Source organism: Hydra viridissima, unplaced genomic scaffold, assembly GCF_058129835.1.
Source record: "Hydra viridissima isolate aposymbiotic clone 2 unplaced genomic scaffold, HvirCarnegie_v1 scaffold_10, whole genome shotgun sequence".
Lineage (NCBI taxonomy): Eukaryota > Metazoa > Cnidaria > Hydrozoa > Anthoathecata > Hydridae > Hydra > Hydra viridissima.
In genome coordinates, this window is record NW_028324309.1 from 2,677,327 (window position 1) to 2,698,180 (window position 20,854).

The 20,854-nt window shown below is 28.8% G+C and overlaps 2 protein-coding genes, 1 long non-coding RNA gene and 1 pseudogene across 11 annotated transcripts in view; 2 read left to right on the plus strand and 2 right to left on the minus strand.

Annotated features, from left to right (window-relative positions):
• Positions 1 to 5,215, minus strand: part of LOC145193182 (uncharacterized) — a 24,908-nt gene extending 19,693 nt beyond the window's left edge. For 2 of the 6 annotated variants that reach the window (XM_090099686.1, XM_090099684.1), the window contains exon 1: positions 5,004 to 5,212. Coding sequence is in view for 2 of the 6 variants with exons in the window: in XM_090099684.1 (XP_089955810.1) it covers positions 5,004 to 5,052 (49 nt within the window). In the remaining 4 variants the exon portion in view is untranslated. Of the gene's footprint in view, positions 1 to 4,823; positions 4,959 to 5,003 lie in introns of those variants that run through there. The other 4 variants (XM_090099687.1, XM_090099688.1, XR_016456200.1 and 1 more) reach the window with 3 other exon arrangements.
• Positions 554 to 10,290, plus strand: LOC149882610 (uncharacterized). 2 transcript variants are annotated; one of them, XR_016456202.1, is made up of 3 exons: positions 554 to 823; positions 6,554 to 6,697; positions 10,081 to 10,290. It is a non-coding gene; the product is annotated as an uncharacterized LOC149882610 (long non-coding RNA). The 2 variants fall into 2 exon arrangements; XR_016456201.1 differs by lacking the exon at positions 554 to 823 and adding an exon at positions 3,945 to 4,412.
• Positions 10,291 to 11,733: 1,443 nt separating this feature from the next.
• Positions 11,734 to 16,961, plus strand: LOC149882611 (solute carrier family 22 member 15-like). Of its 2 annotated transcripts, XM_090100307.1 has the most exons (9): positions 11,734 to 12,159; positions 12,561 to 12,664; positions 13,434 to 13,757; positions 13,899 to 14,111; positions 14,191 to 14,325; positions 14,839 to 14,924; positions 16,228 to 16,336; positions 16,457 to 16,659; positions 16,776 to 16,961. In XM_090100307.1, the coding sequence occupies exons 1-9, from the start codon at positions 11,800 to 11,802 to the stop codon at positions 16,835 to 16,837; spliced, it is 1,596 nt and encodes a 531-aa protein (XP_089956433.1). In that variant the 5' UTR covers positions 11,734 to 11,799; the 3' UTR covers positions 16,838 to 16,961. The 2 variants fall into 2 exon arrangements, with proteins under 2 accessions (XP_089956433.1, XP_089956434.1); XM_090100308.1 differs by lacking the exons at positions 16,457 to 16,659; positions 16,776 to 16,961 and having other exon boundaries at positions 16,163 to 16,246.
• Positions 16,962 to 18,186: 1,225 nt separating this feature from the next.
• LOC145187086 (uncharacterized) lies at positions 18,187 to 20,640 on the minus strand (annotated as a pseudogene). The gene is made up of 2 exons (XR_016456358.1): positions 20,180 to 20,640; positions 18,187 to 19,956 (listed from the first exon to the last, which is right to left on the minus strand). The product of XR_016456358.1 is annotated as an uncharacterized LOC145187086 (transcript).
• Between the last annotated feature and the right edge of the window lie 214 nt (positions 20,641 to 20,854).

Here is a 20,854-nt window from a genome sequence, read left to right on the forward strand (position 1 = left end):
CATCTCCTATTTTTAGGTGGTCTTCCTGAAGTTGACTCTGGTGAAAAGTATGTGCCAGAGAGGATATGTTGCATATGACCTTAAATAGACATGCTATGTGCATTTAGTTCCCACCAAAAAGTTAAACAGTACTTAAGTGAAATTGGTTTTAATAATTTGGGATATAAATCTTGGGTATGATTCTATGCAGATATTGCAAATATTGTATAACTGATAGTGAAGCGTTGATTCTTCTCAGATTCAAATTTTATTGGCGAAAGAAACGGCGCACTATGCATCGCTAAGCGGAAATAGGATTTTGTACATATTTTTTAGTGATTTTTCATATTTAAACTTTTTAAGTTTTTTCTTTTTGCATTCAATTTTTAATTCTCTATAAAAAAAAAATCATTTTTAGTTTTTTTAAACTTTTGACATCTAAAGGGTTTTTTTAAGGTTTTAAAAAACTCGCTTTTTTGTTAAAATCTTTTCAAAATATATGATAAGTGTAGAATTTCTATATTATTTTTATGCGAAATTAAAATAATAATGTATTTAATTGAATGTAAAACAAGAAATAGAAAAAAAAGGTTTTTGAATAGCATTTTTTTGCTGATTTTTTGATTTCTTAAACATTGATTAATTTAAGCATGTGGTCACAGAGGTCGCCTCGTTTTTTTTAAATAAAATATAGCTACTGCAAATCGACTTTACTGCCATGCAAAAAAATTGAGGCGACCTCTGTGACCTCATGCTTTAAAATCATTTTTACTACTGTGAGTTTTATTAAAAACCGACTAAATTCTGTGAAGTAAATGAAAATTCCGAAGTTCAATAACATACGGTAAGTTTTTATTTGATTCAGTTTTACCTTGCGATGGTTTTTATAAATTATCAAAATGGCTTGATTCACTCATCGTCAACTTTTAACACATACATTTCCAGAGCAGGTGAAATATTCAGAAACTGAAGTAAAATATAGTCTCTTCAATATGCTCAAACATTCAGTTTCTAGAGAGTTTGAGTATCTTTTGGAGTATGAAGATAATTCTATTAAAGTTTTAGAACAGGAGGAACGTGATAACATGTTATTTGCAAAGTGGGTGGTGATGGTCAGAGTGACCAATCTGAGTTTCAGAATGCAGTAACTATGAAGAAAGGTGTGGATGATTACACTGTGTATAGTAAAGTGTTTGTACTGTTGGAGATTAGAAGTGGAAAAAAGATACTATTGAAAAATTGTAATCCAAATAGTCCAGATGCAACCCGTCATCTTATGTTTTGTTTTTCCAAAGAGACTGCTAGTTTTATTCAAGAGAAGTTTGAACATTTACAAAATGAAATTTTGTCTTTAGAGAATATTAAAAGTAAACTTATACTTCATGACAATACTTTTGTTATAAATTCAAGTTTGTCAACTATTTATACCACAATGAATGATGGTAAAACACTTAATGCTGTGGTATCAAAAATGCTTTAAAAAATATTGCATCTCAGAGCTGTCATGTATGTCAAGCAAGTCCTAAGGAGTTTAATTTGGAAACCATTTGGAATAAAGATAAAAATGCAGACAAAAATATATTGAAACTTGGAATATATTGAAATCTTCAATTGTGGATATTCAGCATGGAGTTAGTTTTTTTTTAATACTGCTTGCAAACTTCCAGCAGTGAAACAAGGAAGAAAAATAGCAGCAAAAAATGGCCAAGAATTTATTGAAAACAAAAAAAAAACTCCAGCACTTATTCAAAATACAATTAAAAATAAGGGTATCTTTTGTCAGGAAGGGAAGTTGTACATCCAACACTGGCAATGTTGCACGAAAATTCTTTAATAATCCATCTGTGACTGGAAGAATACCACTATGATGAAACTATTTAGGGACCTGCTCATTGATATGAATAGTACAACAGCAAGACCGGATGTGAAAATTTTCAAGCAGAAATCTGAATGTCTGTTTGGTCTCATTTCTAATGATCAGTTTTTAAAAACCATTCCAATGTCACAGTCTTTGCATAGAATGGTAGTTCATGGTGTTTCTTTTATTAAATATTTTAAGTATCCAATAGGTTCTTTGTCTGAGAGTGCCATTGAAGCCAGGAACAAAGCCAACAAAACTGCATGAGTACGTCATGCACGTTTAACTTCTTTTGCTGAAAATACTAGGGATACAGCTAATTATTTATTTATGACATCTGATATGTACCTATACTGTAAGAAAAACAAAATGCAAGAGGTATTAAGGCTATACTGCAAGAAGATTAAGCTGATAACTGTTCTTAAGGTAAATATTGGAGAAAGCTATGTATATCTTAAATTTAAATATTTAATGTTATCGTTTAATTTTATTAATGATACATTTTAGGTGCTGGTAGTAGCCAATCTGATATTTTTGAGATCTTTTCACATAATCAACACAGCATGTTTTTTTATGCTTGAAAAAAAAAACAAAAAACTAATTGTTAGAAAAGTTGAAGCATAAGAATCCCAAACTTTTATGTTTGAGGAAAAGTTGCATCAATTGGCCTCAAATTGACTCAATTTTGCCATGTTTTTGTTTTCCTCAAAGATGTGTCTAAAGTCCTATTTCTACTTAGTGATGCATAGTGCAATTCTTGAAGGCTTGTTGTAGATATTAAATTTGCTCCACATAAAGATTGCTGAGACATGTTTAGAATGAAAATTTTAATTATATTTCAATTATATACATTTATTACAGTGAATACAGTTTTTTCTTGAATGTAAAATTGTTAAAATTAGAATTTGATAGATAATTTCTATAATAAATAGTTTATATCTTAAACTATACTATTTTTTACAATAACAAAACTTTTTAAAATTTTAGTGTTTGTTGTTAAATAATTTTAGGAAGTCAAAGAGTAATGGTTCATATTAAGAAAAGAAATCAAGGAAGCATCATTAAACCATGCAGCTGTAATTGATAAGCAACTTTTAAAAAAAGGCTATTCTCATAGCCACATATTGTTAAAAACCTATTTTAGCATCAGAACCTTGATTCTGCATTTGAGGGGAATGGAACTTCTGGAGTATTTATTTCACTTTTATTTATAATAAAGTATTTCTGCTATTTCCTTTTTTATTTAATATGAAAATATAAGTTGGAGACTAAAAATGCCTGTAACCCCTAAAAAAGATAAATTGATATATCAGATTTAGAGTTTAAAATATCAAAAACTATCGGTTTTATATCTTTTTAATCAAAAATCGAATTAGTCCGGATAAACCAACTAAAAAACCGGAATGAAACCGGTTTTAAAAAAGACCGGACTTTTTTTTATAAATATATGTATAAACAAACAATATCTCATAATTTATGCTTTGTTAAAAAAATTACTTCAAAATGTTAAATAGTTCTCTAGTTATAAGGCTATTTCCTTTTTTTCTATCAGCGCGACGCATAGTGCGGCGCTACTGCACTTTCGCACCCCCTTTTTTTATTGCAGATTATGATAGAGAATTTTATGCTGATTCAGAAAAATATAAAAGCATGGACCTGAAAATCAACGGAAAGTGCTCTAATTCGAAGTCAAAGTTGTAAAAATTCCACTAAAAATCCCTAATATTCGCCATTTTTTAAAAATCTTTTTTCAAGTTTTAACGAAAATTAATTACCGTTACATTGCGCAATAAGCAGACCTGGTTTCGATTAGCCTTAACATTATTATTTTAAAGTATTTTAACGAAAGTGTCATAACGAAATGAAATTAATGGAAGATTTCAAACATAAGTTGAACGTAGAATGTGAGAATGTAGACAAGTTGATGAATATTTATTATTGTATTGCCCTATCCCTATCTCTATCCCTAACCCTGACCCTAACCGCCTATCCAACCAGCTTTATTGTGAAATATTGTGAAAAATCGCACTGTTATAATAAAATAATTGCGCATGCGCCTACAATATTGCGCTCTGAGTAGCTTATGGCTATATCGAGCGCATTGCACTCTACGAAGACACTTCGGAAAAACATACTTTAACGACTTTTTTAACGTAAAAACCATGCTATTAATGTATTGCTTTTGTAAGTTAAAAGATCATTAACTTATTATTCTCAAAATGGCGAATATTAGGGATTTTAGTGGGATTTTTTACAACTTTGACTTCGAATTAGAGCACTTTCCGTTGATTTTCAGGAAACTTGTGGTGGCGAAAATTACTTTAAAAAAAGAATATCTTTCAGAGATTCATAGTAGTTATCCTAACAAGACGTCATAAATAACTTGATAGCAATAAAAAAAAATTGATTTACGGTATATAGATACCTAATGAAAAATCTTCATAACGCTTGGCAACGAGTTTATTTATTAAAACAAGAAATTAAACTTTGGACGCATTAGACGATTGTCATTTATACCGCACATAGATACCGTTTTTTTTTCTTGCAATAAAATGGAATTAGTAAAAAATGCAACGTAAGTGGTTTTTGTAGATCGCGATTTAATATATCCTATTAAACTCTTTTTTGAAGAAGAGTTTAATAGGATATATTAAATCGTTGACTTTAAAAAAGTTTTTCCGCGTGTATCGACAGTTTACGAAGTTTTCTCGTAACAGGTTATTTCTTTTCAATTGTTTGTAATAAGAAGTAACGAATAACAAGAAACTGTCCAATATCTTTTAGGCAACTTTAAATGTTATAAGTGTTTGTAGGACCGAGGGAAACCTCATTGAACAATTAAATACACTATGAAACCTGAAAAATGCTATTTACCTTCTTCCCATGTAAAAGGTTCCTAACAATACAATCTATAAAAACTAAGATTTAGGAACATTACAACTTTGAATAATATTAAGTTTGTTTTTGTAAATTTAGATAATCTTACCCTGTGTCGTCGTCAGAATTACGCTTTTACTGCTTAAAAGTTAAACAATTGTTATGAATATTTTGCATAGAGAGTGATTTATGTAATTTTACATTTGTATTCGTTTTTTTATTGTCGACATTACTTGTAGACATTATTGTTTAATGTAAAAACCAAGTTAATTATTTAAAAATCACTTACTTCCATAAGGAATAACCATTAAAATTAATATAGCAGTTAAGATCGTCATTGCATGAAAAATTCAGAACGAATCGAACGGAAAATCTAAATATTGCAAATCTCTTGGTCAATCGTTAATTATAATTCTTTATTTTACTATTTATGCTATTTCTTTTTCTTTAATAAAATAAAAGATAATCCAGTAGGCGAAAAGCTTTTGATAAAGCGTTTCATATCTTTTAATAGTTAATAGATCATTCCTTTGAATGTAACGAATGAGTAATATTGTTAGAGTTTTTTAATAACCCCAGTGTGATTGTCACTTAAATTTACATTTACATATATTTGTACATAAGTGTGCATATACATGTAATATTTTCACATATTACATAGACATATATGCTCATATATACACATTCATATATATACATATTTTTGTGTGTGTCACATCAGATCAGATTGAATGTTGTCCGGTTATTATTTTTAGTAAAAATATTCTTATAATTTTTGTCATAATTCTGAATGCAAGTTACCAATCGTTTTATTTCATTAGAACCGTAACTAGGCGGTATATCTTTATCTAGAAAGTAGAAGAAGATTAATATAAGATAATTATGCCAATGTTACATTTTATACTGATTACTAAATTCGATATATGTTATAAATTGGATAGTCTTTGGTAAAATTCAGTAAAGAATGGAGTTATTCTTTAAATTTTTTTCTTACGTTTAAATGAAAATTACGACGGATATCATTTAAATAATTAAGTTCAATATTTTGTAATAGCGTATGAATTTCCGGATGTTAAAAATGAATGACTCAGCAATTAATGACGCTAAGTGGAAAACTTTATACTAATATGCACTCGTGAACTCTCGTGGGTATATGAAACGCTAAGAGACTGACTGTCTTCAAGTTATTGGAATTAATATTGAAGATACACGAAAGCTGTAAAACGGATGATAAACTGTCAGAAGATTTTTTTTATACTAATAAATACGTGAACTTAGTTAGACCATTCTAGTTAGGCACTTCAAAGAGGTGATTTAATATAAGGAGTAGGTTATGTGATATCTGAATCGAGGAATTTGAGAGTTAGGCTGCTCTGGTTTTTATAACCTCATGTATAGTTTGGTAGAATAGGTCTAATAAATCTTGGATACTTTTTCGTTTTCCTAAGCAATTATGAACTATGTTAGCAATTATGAACTATGTAACAATGAATTATCTAATTATGAACTATATAACTATGAATTATCTAATTATGAACTATGTAAAAACTAAATAATTTTTTATAAAGTTTTAAATATTTTAACTCATTTAACTTCGACTTTTTATTAAGGAGCGGTTTCCATTTGCGTTGAAAAATCCAGTGAAAACTGTCGCAAAAAATTTGCTTAAATGAGTAGAGCATACTTGAATGTAGAACAAAATTTCACTTTAATAAATTATATAACTTATACACATATCTTATAAAACAAATATATTTGCATATATTACATATTATATTATACGATGAGTTTGCTACCATAGGTTACAAATATATTATTGCATTTTTAAATTTCTTTAAGGCAACTGAGCAACTTTTGGTCCAGTTAATTAAAATGTTGAGCAAATGAAAAACGAAAAAAGTTGAACTTAAACAAACTGGTAATAAGCTGGACTTAAACAAACTGCCAGTAAATCTCGGTAAAAGTAAAACTGGATGAAAAAAGGTGAGCTATTAAATGGCTTGGTAAAATGACTCGGTATAACTTGTTACATTTCTTATTAATAAGTTTTATATTTTATATTCGGTTAAAATGGAATCTAATATCATACAATATTCAATAGAATATTCAAGTTCAATAGAAAGATAGAGCTAAAAAGCTTCGAATAAGGAAATTCATTTCAAAAAATTTAAGTTAAAAGAATAAACAGTAATAGTCATTTGAACCTTATTTAAAAGTAATGAAGATCCGATTATCCTAAAACTATTATCTCTTTAGAAGCATTCTTTACTACTATTTTTAATGAAACAGAATCTGATGCTGCTAATTAAAGCAGTATAAAATTCTGTAACAGTTTCTTAAAAGAGACGTATATTAGTATGTTTATCGCAGTAGTGCCTCAATAATCGCTATGGTCTAGGTCGATGCACTAAGTTTGGTTGCCACGGGGATATCCGTTGGTTGACTTTATCTTTTATCTTTTCCTTCAGGGGATAGAACCTACTTGAAAAAACAGCTTTGCATTTTTTGAATTACCTCAAGTAGTTCTTCGTCATACTTATCAGCTATAGCATTGTGACCACCAAATATTTATGGTCGAAACCTTCCTAACTTGTATTAAGATTTAAATTTTTACGGCGATGGTGAGGTGTACTACTTTAAAAAAAGGGCTGGGCTACTTTTATTCTCAACTCGAGACTAAGAGTATAAAGCTTCGCATTTTCTTACGGCTACAGCTTAAAAGAATTTAGCTCTCAGACGAGTGACCAGCACGCAGAAGAAAACAACTTTATTCTGATCGATTTTGGCCATTGTGAAGTCCAGCGAGCAGTTTCAGCTTTTTAGTTCTATTTCAAGAATTAGCAAATGTCTAAACATGTGGTATGACATTGTTCTGCATCTTCTAAAACTCAGAGTTTTTTCTGTTCAAATTAGTTTTATTAATTTTAGTAGTTTTAGTGGTATAAATTGAACTTACAAAGTGCGCTACGCCATCAACTCTTTTGAAATCATCAAACTGGTCTTTATATTTTCTAAGAATCTGTTATAAAATCAATTTTTTTTTTTTTTTTTTCAAAAAACTAGAATTTTTTTTAGACATTTTGACTGTGATACTCAAAGTCTAATTGGTTATTAAAAAGTTAATTTTTATAATCAGGATTTCTTTTGTCCCTTGAGACTTAAACACACTAGTCGACTAAATTTTTTGAAATATACATATCAGAAAGTTAAATCATATTATTAAAGAAACAGATTTTTGCTAAAAAATAAATAAAATTAAAGAACTAAAGTAAAAAGAAAAAAAGAAAAGAAAAGGAATATAATATATTTCTTCTCGGAAAAAGTTTTAAATCGGAGCAAAATGGCTCCCGGCGTGATTTTAAAAAAGTTGTGGCTCCCGCAGGTGTGATGAAGATAGAAAAAATCCCAGCAGAGCTAGATGAGGCAGCATTAAAACAGAGATTTTTAATTTATAAGAAATTTTAAAAAAATTTTAGTTTTAACTTTCATTTTAGTGAACTAAATAAAACAAGAAAGGTTGTCTTTATAGTTCTGTAAGCATTGTAAGGGTGAAATCTCTCTCGGAAAACTGTCATAGCACAGCAGATTCTGATAACGAAATCAAACTACTTGATAAAATATATAAAACCTGATATCCAAACCTATCAAAATATCAAAATAACTATCCTTTAGTGGACTTCCAACTAAATAAGTTCTCAATCCAATAGATTTTACGGAAACAAACCGCTGAATACTTAACATCTTTTAGACAAGGTGAAAAATTTGCAGTTTTATTAGAGTTTATGCTTTTCTTTTTCAAGTAATATTCTTAGCAAAAGATGATGAATATTATCCGAAAATAAATAAATATATTTTTACTTCTGAGTGCGAGGGTGATTAAAATAAATGAAATGTCAACTGGAGTCAGATGGCGATGAATTGCGATGATTTGTTTTCTAGAGTACGATCTTAAAACACCTAAACATAATACTTTATTTATTCTTAGCGAACTTTAATTGTAAACGGTTTGCAAACATTTATAAGAAAAAAATTTTAAAAAGTTATCATTTTTTTAGTTTAGTTACTTAGTTTGCACTTTGTATTACTTTCTAAGTTATTTGATCTTTTTTAAAAGAAGTTTATTTTTTCACACGACCCAAAAATCTCGTCCTCAGAATTAGGGTTTTACTGCTTAAAAGTTATGAATATTTTACATAGAGAGTGATTTATGTAAATGATTTTTTTGGGGGTCAGGACTAGTAAACTTTTATAGGAGTTTGTAAACTTCATAGTGTAATTAAAACAAGTGGGCTATAATATCCTTAGTCGCCCCTCGTTGCTCTTAACTACTAGGTCCACCTCTATGTAATTTTTCTCTATCTTCTCTATCTTATGTTCTGCTCTTACTATTTCTCTTCTCTATCTTATGTTCTGCTCTTACTATTTCTCTTCTCTATCTTATGTTCTGCTCTTACTATTTATTGAGACAAAAACAAAAATAGGTAAAAATGTAAAGTCAAGTCTGGATTGTTTATAATATAGCCATAATGTTGCTTTTTATAATATTGAAACAGATCACTCCGATTAACTCTGGTTAATTTAGATGGCGTTTCAAATCGTTCAATCGTTCAAATCGATGGCTTTTCAAATCGTAACTCTACTAACATTTGAAAATAAAGGTTTTTAAAAAAACGGAAATGTCCGAAAGTTTTCGATTATTTGTCAAGTTTTTATAAATTTTGTTTTAGTTTTTCGTATATTTTGCAAACTTTCTATTTTATCAGAGTTTTTCACATTTTTACAAAAATTCTTCAGATCTTATCATTAATTTTCGTATAACTTCGTGTAAAAAATTCAATCGTTAAATTCTGTCATGAAATTATACGAATTTATCCGAATTTGTATGAAATTTTCCAAACTCGTACGGAGATATCTGAAAGGTTAAAAATATTTCTTTTGTTTATTATGTAGCTGTATAATTTCATATTATCTGGAATGTATAGAATTGTTTGATTGAATTCTAATTATTAATAATATATAAGTGATAAAACATCATCTGGGTAAAGTTAGGACTTTTTAGGTAAGTTGCTTTTGGAGATCTGGTTAATTAAATTTTAAGTCATAGCACCCTGAACCCCCTAACCAATTACCTTGGAAAGATAATAATGTTTTTTTTTTAAATCTTCAAAATTTTTTTCATGGAAAATTAAAGAAGAAGCTGCAATAAGATATTATATTTTGAAATAATAATTAAATATGTCCGAAAAATTTGGTAAACTTAAAAATTTCTTTTACATTTGTAAAAAGTTATTTTTAAAGAAATGTAAATGTTGTATTTACTATTTGTTTTCTAAAGCTGTTAATTTTATTAGACACATTTTGTTTAGGATTTTTTCGTCATCCGAGATCAAAGGAAGACAATGATATTTGTAGCAGTTCTCGGCGTTTACCAAACAATTTTTTTTACCGAAACTCATTTCAAACATTTTGAAATCAGTGTAATTTCCATAAGAATTTACTCAAAATTATAATTTATATATTGTATTATGTAATTATAATATCGTCAGGTTAGAATTATTTAGTTCTATCTCCTATTTTAAACGTTGAAAGAAAGTTTTTGATTTTTTTCTATAAGTAAAAATTACTTAAAATTTTATTGTTACTTTTTTAAGAAATAATAACTAATTCTTTAAATGATTTATATTTAAAGAAACTATTTAGAAAAAAAAATTTAAAAATAAAATGTATTTTAAAAGTAATCATTACTTAGTAAAATTAACAATTCACTTTCTCCCAACGTTTAAAATTAGAGATAGAACAAAATAATTCTAACCTGACGATATGTATTATTTGATTATGTATTAAACAATTGAGAAGAATATTTTGTTGAGATAACCACTATTTTGTGCGAATTTTTTTTTTCTGTGATTTTGAAAACCTGTCATTTACGGTTATAAAATAAACTATAAAATCTGAGAAGACTAGCGAGACACCAGTTAAGTATCGCTTAACGCGATTCATTTGAAGGAAGACACGGTGTTTGAGGGAAGACACGGTGATTGGGGAGATTCAATTAAGTTAATCAACAGTTATAAATCAAAAGCTTTCTACATTTCATCATGCCAATACGAAATTGTAGTTGCCAATTTTTTTTATCTGGTAAAAAATAAGAACTACTTATTATATTTTTACTAATTTTTTTTAAACTAACAATAGATCAGCTAAATAAAATATTCATGATTTTATTGCAGTTTTATTTCTGCAAGCATTTCACTCGACCCAGCTTCTTTTTGTAAATAGGAAACCTCCCTAATCGACAAACAAACTTTATTTCGTATGACTTAAGTTGTTGAATTTAAGAATTTATTTGCGCAATCTACTTTTAGCCAAACTCTAAATAAATGTAAAAAATAACTGCCGTATTTGACTCTAAAAGCCATCAAATAATAACCTAGCTCTACTTTGAAATTCAACTAATGGACTGGTTTTCATTATGAAATGTATCTTCTTTTTTTTAAATAACAACTCATTGTAAAGAAAGTAGATGAAATACTGACGTAATGACAGTAATGAAGTAATGACAAGAGACTATTTGTTCTACCCATATCGTATGAACGAACGATTTTTCTTTATCGTACACGTAAAATTTTTTGCTCTTAAAAAAGAAAAAAATAGGAATGCGACATTTAGAGATAATTCTTGTGCAATTTTTAAAGTTAAACATATATACATAAAGACAGCGAGGGCCTATGATGAATTTCGTAATCAGTTTTCACAATCGACAACACGTGGTAAATATTTTTATTTAGCGCTAAAAGCAAAGTGAGTAGGATAGAGGTTCGTTTTAACATTTTATAATTATAGCTGTGTATTATTTTTTTAAAATATTTTTCTAGCTTTAGTAATAAAGTAAACTTATTTCTTTACTTTTATTTTTTAATGTCAATATTTTTAAAAATATTAGATACTTTTTGTTGCTTTTAAAAGTACATGTAAAATATATATGTTCTGTATTAAATCTATTTGCCTCAAATACATTAAAGTAGAAAGTTTAATGATGTGTACGAAATTTTACCCAATACAAATAGTAAAATAAAAAGCAAAAAATGAAAGCGGCGACAGAAATGAAGTCTGGAAATGATTGCACAAATGGGAAAAGTGAGGTGCAGGCTCCAAAGAAAATGATGGATATTGATGAAATTTTAATTCACATCGGTCAATTTGAAAGAGCGCAGATTTTATTGTTACTCCTTATGTTTTGGATGTACGTGCCGTCCGCGAACCAGACTTTGATATTATTCTTTATTGGCTATTCCCCTTCGTGGAGGTGTGTTCAGGGGAATAGCACTGATTGTAATATAACTGGTATCTTCGCGAGCGGAGACGAGCATTACGAGAAAAACTGTAAGATGAATATTAAATCATGGGAATTTATCCAGCCAAAAGAATTTTCATTTGTAACTGAGGTAATTGCATTCTTCTTGAGTAAATTAACTGCGGTAACCGTTAAAATAGATTTTTTAAAAAAACTAACGTAGAAACTAACACTAAATTAGGTAATTGTGTTTCAATTCATCATGAGTGCTTTTTCCCTCTCATGCTGAAAGTTGTATGAATACATATTTAATAAAATAAAAACTCGCACATAATGAGCGCGTCCGCTTGGTAAAATTGAAATGAACTTTAATGGATAAATATTATGGATTTATTATGGATAAATATTATGAATTTAACTTATTAAATCATTGTTTAAAAAAAATTAAAAAAAAACACATCTATAAGTAAGTTTTTTAAAGTTTTATTAAGTTTTGGAGTTAATAAATTGAAATCAAATGAGTGCAAATCAAAATTGACATTTTTTCTTAAGTGGAGTCTTATTTGTGAAAAGAAAACGCATTCTTTTCTTGCTAACTCTGCATTGTTTATTGGCTGGGCTGCTGGCGCGACCCTTTTGGGAACACTCGCTGATAGGTAAAATTTATTTGTTACAAATTAAATCGTGAGTTTTATTTTTTTAAAATCGAACAAAAAATCAAATGAAGAAAGCTTTTCTGATCCAATAATAATTTAAAAGAAATTGGATTTAAGGAATTTCAACCCTGAGTTTTGCGAAGTTTGCATATTTTGAAAAAAATCCAAGCGCTGTTCAGAGATTAACCAAATTAACCCTTCTTGGTTTAACTTTAAGGGATTGTTTACATTTGCAAGAATAAAAATGGAATGTAATCTCAATTGAAATATAATTAAAATTTCTCAATCATTTTTTCTAAACAAACCAAGTTCTTTCAAAGTTAATTAAATATTCTTTGAAATGGAGTTTTTTTTTTATTGACACCAGTCGCAACGTAAACCGTTATTTTACCGTTTTTATATTTTATAACCGTTATTACAACTGTTTTTTATTTTACTAAAATGAAATGTTGAAAATAATGGTTTTAGTTTTTGTAATTTTTACCAGTTTCCCACAAAGCAAATTCCTCAAAATAAGTTCATGTAAATACTATTTACTTAACAACAATTTAGTCAATAACTTTCTGGCCACACTGAAAGTTGGGTGTGAACACTGAAAATTAGGTGTGTTGCCAAAATCTTACACTTAGAATATGTGTTCGGGGTTGAAAGTCTTTATATAGTCCACATAACAGTTACATCAATGTTTATCTATTTAATTTGTAATAAACTAACAGATAAAAAAAATATATAAACTCATGTGCATTTGTTAGACTTTCCTTTATCGTAGATATGGGCGTAAGAAAATTTTATTTCCCTCCTGGACTGTCGTTGTTTTATTATCTTTTGGATGTGCATTTGTTAACGACTTCTGGCTTTTCTTTGTGCTGCGACTTTTTATTGGGATATTACAAGGTGGAGTATATTTGTCACTTTTTTCTTTGACAACTGAATTGGTTGGACCGTCCTATCGTAGCATGGCTTGCACAACTATCTCTGTCGCTTACACATTTGCACAATGTACTTTGGTCCTTCAGGCGTGGCTTATACCAAAATGGCGGACACTTTTAAAAGTTGTTTCGATTCCATACATTTTGCTGCTTGCATCATACATGTAAGCAAAAAAACCTTTCAAATCGTTTATTAATAAATTTTTGAATTTCCAAGTTTATCTTGATATAACCTGTTATTAGTCGTTAAATTTCAATGTTAGAAACATCATGCATCTACTTCTTTATTAAGAAATTATGTTAAGATATATCCCCGAATCAGTACGATGGCTTCGTGTAAATAAGAAAATAGAGGAGGCAGAAAAAATTCTTCGAAAAATTGCTTGCAGAAATAACAAACCTTGGCCCGATGCAACGCTGACGCCAGTGGCTGATTCTTCTAAGAATCAAGGATCTTTTAAAAACCTCTTTTTTCCAAAAGCGAAAGGAATAAGTATGCTTGTGCAATGTTTTGGCTGGTAAATATTTTTTGAAAAATGTTACATGGTTGCAAAACTGAATCGATAAAATTGATTTCATTGAGTCAACTTTTTACAGGTTAGTTATTGCTATGGTCTTTTTTGGTTCATCTTTGGCATCTGCAGATCTGGGTGGAAATTTATACATTAACTTTTTTGTATCAAGTTTAATTGAGTTTCCGGCTTCAATAATTACAATACTGGTTTGTAACAAGTAAGTATATTTGGCACATTAAATGTTGAGCTAAATTCAGTTTATACTAATTGATACTCTATTTCAAATATTTTTTTATCTAATTATTTAAAGACATTCGATTGGGAAATTTATTGTTTATTTATAGACTAATTTGTACTATGTCATAGCATCTTATATTATGTCATAAACAAATTTGTCATAAGCTTTGACAACTCTATTGCCACGTATATGACGGTAGCTAACAAGTTATTTGTATAAAAGAGTGCTCTTCGTGTTTTTATGTCCTAAAATCTTAAACTTGCCGCTAAGTTTTTTGTCAGTATTTTTTTTTGTGCAATGTAGAATTAGCTTCTTTGCAAAAAAATAATATGGACAAAAATTCAATTCACGTGACTATTTTATAAAGGATCCACCGATTTAGATTTACGTCAAAGGGATATCTAAAGAAGTTCTTTTAAAAGATAAAATTTTTAAACATGTAATTTATTTACTGAAAACATTAATGGAATTATAAAGTTGATCTCATTTCAGAGTCGGACGAAAACCCACAGTAATAGTTTCAATGGTTATTGCAGGATTATCTTGTATTGGAGTGTCTGTAATACCTCATCAATCAGGTAATAAAGTTGATAAAATTTTATATAATGTAAAAAATTTCTATTGTTGGATAAATTGATAAGAATCCCTTTTGAAAAAATGTTGGTATGAATTCCGAAAAATCCTTTGAACTTAACATTTAAGGTTTTAAAATGAGTTTTCCAGTTTTTCGGCTGAAACAACAATTAAAAATGATCGCAGAAAAAGGAGTTATCAAAAGTCCTGAGTTACACTTGGGCTCGTTTTTATAAAAGTCCTATACACTTGGGCTCATTTTTATCAAACCGAGAATCAATTATTCAGGTCTCTTTAAAACGATGCTTTTAAACGATTTAGCAATTTAAAGGTATTTTTAGACTAATAAAAATTTTTTGAACTTAAAAAAAACCAAAATAATGAAAATGTAATTGAAATTTACGTGTTTTTTTTTTAATTAGGTCATCAACTTTATTAAAAAAAATTTCGAACTTTTGCGCTTGTTTCAGTTCAGAGAGTTCATTCTCACAGAAAGCAACATTTTTTGAAAAAAATTAATGACAAATTGATCAAAAGGAATTTAAGCAAATAGATTAAATGATGGGGAAGTAAACTTTGATTAGTTAAGAATCCTAACCATTTTGCTTCCTATTTGATTAAAACGACAAACTTGAAAAATTGGTCTTTCAACGTAATTAATGCTAAATGGTAAAATGCACGTACAAAAAGTACATTAAGTTTTTTGAGAAAATTTGTAAAGGTATTTTCAATTAAAAATTACTTTCTCTGAGCTGTACGATTTATTTTATGTAATGCTTTTTTTAAAAAAAAAAATTTAAGTAAAAAAAAAAAATCTAATTAAAAAAAAAAACAACTAAATAATATTAAAAAAAGGTCTAAATATTTTTTAAAAAGTAGAAAACGATAAACAATTTCACTCCTATCGTATCTTGTCTCCTGTTTCATAGTGCCACCCGTTCAACTCCAATAGTTAAATAACCGGTTAATATTGGCTAGGTTATCAGATAGTTATAATCACTTAATTAAAAAATTGATGAGCAAATTATAATTAGAAATAGTTCTATGTTAATTTCTGCGAATAAGCTTCCTCGTAAAAAAAAAAAAAAAAACTATTTAGTTTAAAACCTGTAGATGTAAGATGAAGATAATAAATATAATAAGGAAATGATTAAGAAGATAAGAAACTAATTAAAATTTTATTAGAATTTTTTTGTCAGGAAGGATATTTCAGAAACTTTTTCTCCTCTCACTTTTAAAACAGCTGCATCTGACATAACTACCTAAATGCACTGAGAACAAGTATAACCTTTTACATTGATCGTATAGAGCACTCGTGGGCTCGTGTAACACTTGGCATGATCGGAAAACTTTTCATCACTATATCGTATGATGGCATATCGATATGGTCCGCAGAGTTGCATCCAACAATTATAAGGTGTTTGTATTTCTTAAGTACTTGAAATAACAACTAAATACAATATGGCAAAATTTATCCGTAGTTGGTATATCTAGTGTAGTGACCGTGATCTTTTTGATTGATTTCTTTGTCTCTTAGGAATAGAGGCATAGGTTTATTATCAATTTTAAGTCGTTTTGGAGGAGCTGCAGCACCGTGGGCATCGCAATTTCTCAGTTATTTTAGCAAATCACTTCCGTTTATTATAATGGGGTCTTTGTCTATAGCTAGCGCATTACTTTGTTGTGTCTTAAAAGAAACACGAGGGCTTGCTTCAACCGAGGTCTTAGACGACTTAACAGGTATTACATATTGTTTTTGGAAATACATTTGACGTCATTATAAATTAAAGCTGATGATATCTAGCAACATTAAATTATATGCCGTCATAATCTGAATCACCGATTTCTTTATTTAGAAAGTAAAAAACCGTGCGCAATAAATGATGGGTATAGTAGCCAACTCGATATATCAGCATGATCGAATTCTTGAGAGGAAAAAGTTTCACTGGCCAACTGTACTAACGAAAATGAAGTTAAATCTCTTATGTTGAACTTTTAAGATTAATTTCATTCGGAAAATAAAAAGTTCTTCGTTTTTCTAATTTACTTTTTTTTCCTTTAAAAACGAACAAAGAAAATACGCTTTCGTAGAGCCCTAGGAAAATTTAGGCGGCTCGCTATTCGCATTAAGGAGAGAATTCATGCAATAAAATGTATAACAATATATCTTTCTCTATTTACTGAATATAGCTTTAAAAGCAAACTTTAAACGGTCGCATACAAAAAGTTCGCGTAAACCTCAATTGGCGAACGGCGTTGAATACTACGAACTGTTTAAACTCTGGTCTTTAAGTAACTTAAAAAAAAGAATGATTTGTGCGCCGTAAGTTGAATAAATTCATGTGAAATACTTTTTTTTTTTTCTTTTTCATATTTAAGAAAGTTTTCCAATGTTTTCGGATTTATCTTGTTTCATCTGGCTTTATCTTGTTTAATTGCTTCATTTAATCATTGTTGTAACTTTGTTGCGTATGGAAAAGGTTAATATGTTGTTTATTGATAGTTTTCAGGGAGCGTCCCGAATATGTTGCCTTTTATGACATTTGAACGATCTTTTTCTACGACATTCGAGTTTTTTTTGAAAGATTTTTTTTTGCACATTTTGTCGTTTTGATGTCCTCGCGTTAGAGAACTTGAAATTTTTTATGTTAATTGTTTCCGGTTGTTGTAAGTTTCTGCAATAAGGTCTGAAAAAAATCTTTAGTTCCTTCGACTTAGTAAAGAGCTACTTTTATGAACCCGTAAATAAAACATGTTTAAAAGTTTCTACTGGGATGTTTAAAAATAAGTTCGATCTAGGGTCAATGACTATGTGAATATATCGAATATGACTAAACTATTTGAATATATCGAATATAACTAAAAATAAAGAAAATAAAAAATAACTATGCAAAAATTACAAGGTTAAGAAATACAAAAAGGTAAAAACACGACAATATAACAAGTAAAAAGATTTAGCAAACTCAAGATGTCTTTGAGACTCCATTTAGTTGTCGCAATGACCACTGTGCTCTCCTGAGACCGCCAGGGTAAATTTTGGTTTACTCTAATTTTTTTTGTTTAATTATTAATATTGGGTTTAGTTAAGTATTTTAAAATAATTTTTAAAATCTAAACTAACTTTTAAACATATTTTTTTTGCAAAAATAGTTTTTACCTAAAATAACATATGGAGGGGGAGGGGGTAATATGAGAGGGCGGGGATTTTTTTCAAAATTTATAGGGGTATTACACTTCTAAAACAACTTTTGTTACAAAAAATACAACTTTAAAATGAAAAAATGAGATCTTTAATGATAAAATTAAGATAAATTCTAGATTAACAATATAACATCAAGGCAATAAATGTAGCAGTTTAACATGAAATATTGAAATTCCTTATAAAATAATTCAATCATTTCAAAGTTCACAATAATTAAAAATTTTAAAAAATGAGAGAAAAGGACTACTTGAAACTGTTTATACCGAACTCAATCACACTTTTCTTAAGCTGTTTTGCATAATCATTGTGTTCCAAACGACACTTGTATCGCTTCCATACTTGATAGTGATAGTGGTGAGCACTTTCTCCTGCCTGCTCGGCATATACACCAAGCCCAAACTGACTATGCTGAAGAAAAGGAACAAGATGACATACTAAAATATGAAATTTCCAGCTAATATTTAATTGGTAGTTAAACTTTTCCAGAAGATGAAGCTGCAGATTTTCGAAAGCTTTTTTAAAATCTAAAACTGATTCAGCAATAGATTCTCCAATAAACATGCTAAAAACTTTTGTTTTAATAATTGAAAACTTTCTAAGACAGTTAACTACAGGTTGGAGAAATATCATATTTGGTAATATAGAGGCTGCACTTAAAAGGTCAACTTCTAAATTATCTAATTTATCTAAAAGCCTCTGTGAATTATTACCATCCAAACCAGTTCCGTGGTAACCTCTAAAGATTATATAGTTTGACTTAAGCCACGAATCAAAATCAGGCCACAATGTAATTAATATTTTTACAAACATAGAAGTAATACCAATTAGAATGTGTAACTCTGGTGGAGGAATGAGATATTCTACTAAAGTTTCTAGAGGTTCATCAAGATACACAACTCTAGGAGAAATACAGTTTTTAAATTCCATCATGTGATTCTTTTTACATCCATCTTCAATGAACTTGTTGTAGTTGGTATCAATTGAACCTAAGGTTCTTTTTTTTCTGCTCTCAAGAGTACTTTCCCCTTCACACCAGAGAATGCATACTTGCCGCTGTGACTGCTTAAACCAAATAAAGAGTTACCACATTTTAGATCAAATGCTATTGAATATTTTACATCACTCAGAGCTAGTGGTTTCAATAGTTTGCTAAGATTACCATTATGCTCTGAAACATCTTCAATTAAAGCCAAAACCAATGATCTTTTTACACCACAATCATCAAGACTTTCTGAAGTTGTATGTCTACATAGTGGGTCAAAAACATTTATAATGCATTTAAGAAAACCCTGTCCACCATCAATGGAAATCCTAGCAATAGTGCTATAAGGATTCAAACTTCTTTCGTTAATCATATAAAGAATTAAATCAGAAGTATCTTTTACAAATACTAAACTACGACTTATCTCTTCATCCCCTGAAATGAATGATTCAGTTTTGACATCATAAAAATCTGAAAATACATTATGCAGCTCCTCTATCTGATTGAAATATTAGGTTCTAATATTTTCTTCCCTAAATTTTGTCGCATATGTTTACAAAGTAGGTTAGTCTTTCTTTTACTCAGGTTTAGAGTATTAGAGATTTCCATTTTAGTTTCTAGAGATAACTTTTTAACGGATGTTCTGGTGCATTTATTATCAGGTGGGCCAACAACAAGAAGAAGATTGTTTTTAAAGGAAACTTGTCTCCAGATTTAATATCGTCTCTTTTCATTTTTATTTTGAGAATTCCAGAAGCAACTTGTTCACTGGATACATTTCCAAGACCTTCAGCCAACATAATTAGGTTTTTTACAGCTTCACTTTTACAGCAAAAGTGAGAAATTCCTTTGCCTAAATAGAAATTTAGGGTAGAAAAAACTCTGATATTATTATATTTGTAAAACATATAAAAATAATACACTAATATTTAATAAGTCTATCATAGACTATGCATTGACTAGCATAGACTCTATGCTAAATTTAAATTACTTTTTTTTTAATAATTGAAGAAATAGTTTTTTAACTAAAATATACAAGTTATACAATATTTTTAATTTGTTTAAGGAAATCATACCTATTGTAGAAAAGCAAGAAGGACATATCTTTTTAACAATTTTATCAACGATATCTTGATTATTTGTTGTGATCTGTTCAGATATTTCACTAATATCAGATGATCTTCTGAGTTTTTGTCTGTTTATTTGAGATATTTTCTCAATCCAATCATTTAATTTTGATGTTTCACCCCTGTTCAATGCATATAAATTTGTTTTGCAAGAATTACAAATGTTTTTTGGACAACACTCTTTTTCTACATCATATTCTCTCCAAATCAAATTTTGAATGTGAAGTTGTAATGCGGGAGTTACTTTAATAAGTTTATGTGATCCTTTTCCAAAGGAAATAAAGCAACATGCACAAATTAGACATTTTTCGTCGGCCATTTTGACAAAAAAATATAAGTTTTATATGATCGCTTTTAACTGTAGTAATTGTTTTCATCGGTATTGCAACAATTAGTACCAAATAGAATAGATGATGCAATCATAAAATGACGCAATTTATTTTAGACATTTTAATTAATTAAATCTAAAATTTCTATGTTTAAAAGTTAGTTTAGATTTTAAAAATTATTTCAAAATACTTTGTTTAATCCATTAATATTAAATAAAAAAAAAAATTTAGAGTAAACCAAAATTTACCCTGGCGGTCTCAGGAGTGCACAGTGTGACGTCTGTTCATCAAAGCA

What these genes read in the sequence shown, in the direction of transcription:
- LOC149882611 (XM_090100307.1), top strand. Translation starts at nt 11,800, where the DNA reads ATGAAAGCGGCGACAGAAATGAAGTCTGGAAATGATTGCACAAATGGG. An exon ending in AATTTTCATTTGTAACTGAG is followed by an intron (nt 12,160 to 12,560) that starts GTAATTGCATTC and finishes TTTTTTCTTAAG; the next exon opens with TGGAGTCTTATTTGTGAAAA. An exon ending in TTGCTGCTTGCATCATACAT is followed by an intron (nt 13,758 to 13,898) that starts GTAAGCAAAAAA and finishes AATTATGTTAAG; the next exon opens with ATATATCCCCGAATCAGTAC.